Source organism: Brassica napus, chromosome C3 (assembly GCF_020379485.1).
Source record: "Brassica napus cultivar Da-Ae chromosome C3, Da-Ae, whole genome shotgun sequence".
Taxonomy (NCBI): Eukaryota; Viridiplantae; Streptophyta; class Magnoliopsida; order Brassicales; family Brassicaceae; genus Brassica; species Brassica napus.
The window spans coordinates 69,271,370-69,278,067 of NC_063446.1; the positions used below are offsets into that span (position 1 = coordinate 69,271,370).

Here is a 6,698-nt window from a genome sequence, read left to right on the forward strand (position 1 = left end):
GAGGTTTAAGCTCCACTTTTGGTGCCTTGAGCTCACTCCAATCAGCTTCATGGAGGTTCTCTTGAATGTCTGCTGAGGCAGCATGTTGAGTCATTTGTGGCAACTCCATGAACTCATCTTCTCCATCCTCCTCAAGGTGAACATCTAGCCTTCTTACTAGCTCATCACTCTCTTTGTTTTCAATCATTTGGGTCTCTCTTTCAATGGTCAGGGCATGTTGAAGAGAGTCCTCAATCGCTAACTCCTCAAGGAAATTATCAGCCAAGGCATCCATCTCATCAATGTAGAATATTTCTCCTTGAGTTGTGGGCTTCTTCATCATCTCCTTGATATCAAAATGGAGAATGTGATCTTTTCCAAGGTGGAGATCAATTGTGCCATCTCTCACATTCACCATTGCTCCGGCAGTTGCCAAGAAAGGTCTTCCAAAGATCAAAGGATCTCTAGGCTCTTCATCCATCTCAAGCACTACAAAGTCAGTAGGCACTTCACAATTTCCTATCTTGACAGGAAGATCTTCTAGGATGCCAATGGGGAGCTTGACAGATCGATCAGCTAGCACCAAAGAGATCTTGCACTTTTTATATTGTGTAAACCCAAGCTTCTTGGCAATGGATAGTGGCATGAGGCTGACACTTGCTCCCAAATCACATAGACATTTCTCAAATGTCAAAGGTCCAATGGCGCATGGCAGGGTGAAACTACCAGGGTCTTCTAGCTTCCTTGGGACAGTCAGTCTCTGAATAATGGCACTGCACTCGTGAGTAAGAATCACCATCCCTTCCATCTTTTCTTCTTTTGTTCTACAGCATCTTTCAAGAACTTGCTGTATTGTGGAACCAGCATAAATGCATCAATTATGGGCATGGTGAGCTGAACTTCACTGATTGTTTGTCAAACAAGGCTTTGTACTTCTCTAGGAGTTGCTTCTTGAATCTTCCAGGAAAGGGAAGCTTTGGCTCATAGGGAGGAGGAGTGAACAATTTCTCCTTTGTTGATGTAGCCTCCTCATTTTTGTTCTCAACTTTCTCCTCTCCAATCTTTCTCTTGCCCTTAGCTTCAACTATCTTCTCCAATATTTCCTCATTAGTTTTCTCATCCACAATCACCACATCATCATCTACATTGATGACCACCTCCCCACCTTGTTTCTCATTATCCTTAATGAGGACTTTAGGAGGCAACTCTCTTCCACTCCTCAGGGTGATTGCCTTCATTGTCTCCTTTGGGTTTTGTTCAGCCTTTCCAGGTAGTGTACCTTGTTGGCGACTTGAACTGGCTGTCATAGAGACAAACTGGTTCTCCAAGTTTTTGAACTTGTTGTTTAGATCATGGTAATTCCCATCAATCTTGTTGTGGAGATTTTTCAGCTCATACCCTAATTGTTTCTCACTTCTTGCTTGTCCCTCCAATAATTGTTTCAGCATCGCTTCAGTACTACTCTCTTGTGGAGGTTGTGTTGATGATCCAGCTTGTTCTTGTGCAGGTTGATTTGGTTTTGGTGAGAATCCAGGAGGGAAGTTCTGTTTTGTTGGTAACCACCTTGGTTGTTGTTGTAGAATGGCTTAGGCTGATTGTTGTAGAATGGTTTTGGCTGGTAGTTGTTGAATGGCTTCTGTTGGTTGTTGTAGAAGGGTTTCTGTTGGTAGTTGTTCTGGTTTTGATAGTCATGTTCCTTCTTGTACCATGTACCCTGAGCGTTGACATAGTACATATCTTCTTGGCATTCTACTCCATCAGCTTCAGAAACCATATGTAACTCCTCCTTCTTGTTCTTTTCTGATAGTAGCATGTCAATCTTTTCTTGTATTGCTTTCAGTTCTCTTTTTGTGGTCATATCTTCTCCTCCCCCACTTCTGTCTCTTCTGTCATATTCGTCATTGTAGACAGAATCACTCTGTGCCATGTTCTCCAAGAGTTCTAATGCATCTTCGACAGTCCTCCCCAAGTAGTTTCCATTGCTTGCAGTGTCAAGCTGGCTTTTGAATTTAGGCAAGACTCCTCTGTAGAATGTGCTTAGCAAGCTCTCATTGTTGAAGCCATGGTGGGGACATTGAGACAAGTAGGTTCTGAATCTCTCCCATGCCTCTGAAAATCCTTCAAGTCCTTTTTGTTGAAAACAAGAGATCTGATTTCTAAGGTTTGCAGTCCTTGTAGCAGAGAAGAACTTGTTGAGGAAGGCCTTCTTGCATTCATCCCAAGTGGTGATAGTATCAGTTGAGATGTTTTTCTCCCACGTGTGAGCCTTGTCTCCCAAAGAGAAATGAAACAATCTGAGCTTGAAAGCATCTTCTGAAACTCCATTTTTTTTTGACAAGCCACAGTATTTATCAAATCTGTCAAGGTGATCTAGTGGGTCTTCCAAGGCAAGTCCATGGTACTTGTAGTTTTCAATCATGTTGATGAGGCTGGACTTGATCTCGAAATTGTTGTTGGCAACTGGCGGTCCCCTAATGCCCAACCTATTCCCATTTATGTTAGGTTGATCATATGTACCGATGGCCCTAGCTTGGCGTTGTGGTTGTCTAGGTCGAAGGTTGGCAGCTCCTTGACCATTGCCCTCTTGAGCAGCTTCAGGAGGAACTTCTTGGACATTTTCTCTATGATCATCCACTTCATAGACACCTTCCGGTTGATTCGGGTTTCTCTCCATCTCAAGCCCCAATCTATGTAAGTGTGCTTGCTTTTCTCTTTCTCTTCTCTGTTTTCCCAACTCTCTTTCTAAGGCTTTGATGTTGTCCACTCTTGGTGCAAGATTTGTTGATCCTTTGCTTCTCAAGTTCATGCACCTGTCATCCAAATATATATGAAGATAGATAATTAGTAACTTAAAAACAAAGTAAAACTCAGTCTCAAGCAAAGACTCAAACGCAATGTCACAATCAGACTAGGATTGGCAACGGCGCCAATTTGGTAATAGGTTTTTCTGCCTATTGCAAATGTTGTGGTATAGGGGGTGAATGTCGAACCAGTCCTAGTGATGTGAATCAGTGAGAATACAAGTCATTTCTTAAGCTAAGCAGATTCAATAGTTGTGAGTGTGTGACAAGTAACAATAGCAAACAGAGCAATACAACAAGGTTTTAATCAATTTAGACAAGTGAATCCATGGGTATTGGGAATTGACTTCAAGTAACTAAGATCCAATCTAGGTGACAAGCTTTCAATCAAAATAATCTCTTAAGTCTAAACACAATCTTAGACAAGTTCTATGTCTAGGTAAATACCCATTTGCTTAGAAATCATTAAACATCAAATGTCTTTGGCTTAATTCAATCAAGCAATCTTTAAGTTCAAGTTCAATAACTATCTAGCAATTTTAACATCAAGTGTCCTTGGCTAATCTCACTAGAGCTTAGTTGAGTTGATTCAAACACTTCATCTAATCATGTCTGATGAGAAGTGTTTAGAAATCAGGTTTAGAGTGATCAAGACTAAACAAGCATTAAAAATACTCAACAAGCAAGTTCATACAAGGATCTAATACAATAACACCATAGATCTTCACTAAGTTACTCTAATCTCCCTAACCCATGAATTCTTAAGGAAACTACTCACTAATCTTCATGAAAACACTTAATCTCATAACAGATTGAAGCATATTCAAGTAGATACAACAAAGAATAAAGATAAACAAGGATTAAATAAGCAAAACGAAATTAAAACTCAAGAACAGATGATGAACAATTGAAGAACAGCTCAAGAACACTAAGAACAATGATATTTCAAAGAGAGAGAGTTTTGACAAGTTAAATTATTACAAAGTTGGATAATGATGTTTCTTGCCCCCTCTTTTGATAAAAAGAAAGCAGATATTATACAGAAAAGTAGGAAAAATCGTGCAAAGGAAAGGTGGGTGGAAGAAAGTGGGAAGTTGGTTAATCCCATCAACTTTCCAGTGGTCCCCGGCAAGGGTTGATACACATATAGTAAATCGATTATAACTTATCCAATACAGCTCCAAATGACTTGAAACCACTTCTATTGGAAATCTAACTCAATTTCCAGTGTCTCCACAAATTTTGAGCTTCAGAAAAGATATTTAAGGCTTTCATCCGTGTTCATCTTTCACTCTCTGAAATTCCATGATTCGGGAGCGACCTCGCCACCTCGCTGCCAAACCCCGCTCCAAATGTTTTGCTTCGTTTCTTCATAACTCGCGCGAGCTACAGACCTTGCTCCACCAGGTCGCTCTACATATGGAGCGGGTTGCTCACACCGCTGCGTGAGGTCGCTCTGGCTTCAGCGAGGGTACGCCACCTCGCTGCGTGAGGTCGCTCTGGATTCGTCTCGTCTAGAGCGGGTGTCGCTCCCAGCTGGTCGCTCGCTGCGTGAGGTCGCTCTGGCTTCAGCGCGGGTACGCCACCTCGCTGCGTGAGGTCGCTCTGGTAAGGTACTCGCCCAATGATCACTTTTAACACTTCTTTTGGACTCCAATTGCACTCAAAATCCCACCAATGGTCCTCTAACTCATCCATGGTGCTCTCCAACACCTGATATGTACAAATGCAATGATATGCAACCTAAATGTGCCTAAATGATGCTCTAAATGACCAAACCATGCAAGAATAAGAAGTTAAAAACATGTAAATTCACAAGATATCAGTTTTACAATCAATTCAGACAATCAACATCTAGAAGATCGAAGGTAGAAGCTGTACCTGTATTGCAGTTGTAGTCCTCTCCTTTGAACAAGATTCATATGACTTGAACCGTCCATATAAAGAGACCTTCACATCTCTCTTGATCCGTTCATCTCACAAGAAAATACAAGAGACAAAATCAGCACATGAAAGATTCAGACGCGAGCAAGATTATCACTATAGATTCAAGCATTTCCCACTAATCTAATCAGATCACCATCAAAAGCATAAAGGTTTACACTAGACATTGGCAGAGAACAAGCATCAAGCTTTACCGCAGATATAAAAGATAAAACATCACTCAACTCAACATCTAAACTAATCTGATCAGTATCAAAATGATCGAACTCTACCAAGGACATACCAGAGATAACATCACCCAACTAAGCACCTCATCGGAACTAATCTGATCACTATCAAAAGGCATCAAGCTTCATCTCAGACATGACACATAAAACATTTGTGAACTCAACATCTAAAAGGCCTAAAGCTTTACCGTGAGATTTGATTTCCTCGAGGAGAGCTACGGGCCGGAGAGGAGAGCGAGAGAGTCACAGAGTCGCGGCGTCGCCGAGGAGAATAAGAGAGAGGCGGAGTCGTCGAGGAGACAGAGAGAGACTCGGAGTTGTCGAGGAGAGAGACGGAGACGGCGATTCCACCGAGACAGACGCCGGATGATTGCCTCGAAGAGAGATTCTTTGACGAGGTGAGCCATCGAGGAGAGCGACGGAGTCACAGAGTCGCGGAGTCGCCGAGGAGAATAAGAGAGCCGCGGAGTCGTCGAGGAGACAGAGAGAGACTCTTGCATGTCGAGGAGAGAGACAGAGACGGCGATTAAACCGACACAGACGCCGGATGATTGCCTCGAAGAGATCTCACCGATCGAATCTCGAGGAGAAGCCATGGTCCACGAGAGATCATCGATGGAAGACGGAGTCGTCGAGGAGTCACGGGAGAAGAGAGAAACGAACCGCTTCGAGAGAGAGAAAGAAACGCGAGGTTTTGACACGCGTCCCACAAGATACGTATGCTATGTTCCTAAAACAAGGGACATCCCTTGTTTAATTAGGTAATTTTTTTTAATTAAATCAAAAAATACTAAAAACGGGGGTTAAGATCCCCGGTTAATGCTGCTCTTAGACCATCTTTTTCCCAAGTTTTTAAAAAGGTTTTACAAAGAAAATATAGTGATGAACCCCACAATTAAGCTAAAGTCGGTAACAAAAGTAACCAAATAAGGACCGATTTTTGTTGGTTTCATGTACTGTTCACGGGCCCACTGACACGTGGCGACCCGTGATTGGTCCCCTTTTAATTTTTTTTTTTCGGACTATAAAACAAAAAAAAAAAAATTTAAGAAACTCTAAAACTTACTGTAGCGATGATCATGCTCTTACTATTCTTATGGCATGACACCTGCCTGATGCCGTGATACGTTTATTACAGGAAACAAACAGAATCAGCTAGGTGTCACTTAGCGAGACACATTATCAAACTCAACTATACTACGTGTCTTCATGACTCATACTATCTCCAAAACCGATTACTAAAACAAACCCATTTCTTCTTTGGTTACTACATTCCTACGAAGAACTTGTAGACACAAATGGCCGGAGAAAATGACTGGAGGAAAACGGCGGATACGACGAAGATGAGCTCGGAGGGAGTGAAAGCCGCAGGGGTTGAATCATCGAAGAGGCCCCCAGGGAGTAATCCTGGTGGTGTTCTCCACCAACGCCGTAATTTGCCATACAGTTACACCACCATGGCTCTAGCTGGATTAGCTATCTCAGGTGCTATCATGTACACTGTTATGTACGTTAAGAAGAAACCGGAAGCTAGTGCCACTGATGTAGCTAAAGCAGCGACAGGTACGGCTAAACCGGAGGATACCCATCCAAGAAAGTAAAAGCCTCTAAGAATCTTATTTTGTTTACCTTTGTATTTGTGTTCTAGATTCTGGTAATGTTCTTGTCCGAACTTTTATATTTTTGTGTAATCTAATGACATAACGAGTTCAACACTAAGTAGTAACCTATTGATTTTTATCTAGTA

The 6,698-nt window shown here is 42.0% G+C and overlaps 1 protein-coding gene and 1 non-coding gene across 2 annotated transcripts; both read left to right on the top strand.

Moving 5' to 3' along the window:
• Nucleotides 1-2,036: 2,036 nt before the first annotated feature.
• Nucleotides 2,037-2,143, top strand: LOC125584742. The gene has a single exon (XR_007321651.1). It is a non-coding gene; the product is annotated as a small nucleolar RNA R71 (small nucleolar RNA).
• Nucleotides 2,144-6,193: 4,050 nt separating this feature from the next.
• On the top strand, nucleotides 6,194-6,698 carry LOC106386228. Its single transcript, XM_013826104.3, has one exon. It carries the CDS (start codon nucleotides 6,250-6,252, stop codon nucleotides 6,550-6,552), a length of 303 nt encoding a protein of 100 aa, XP_013681558.2. The 5' UTR covers nucleotides 6,194-6,249; the 3' UTR covers nucleotides 6,553-6,698.

Excerpts from the sequence above, each read along its gene's own strand:
- LOC106386228 (XM_013826104.3), top strand. The coding sequence starts at position 6,250 with ATGGCCGGAGAAAATGACTGGAGGAAAACGGCGGATACGACGAAGATG.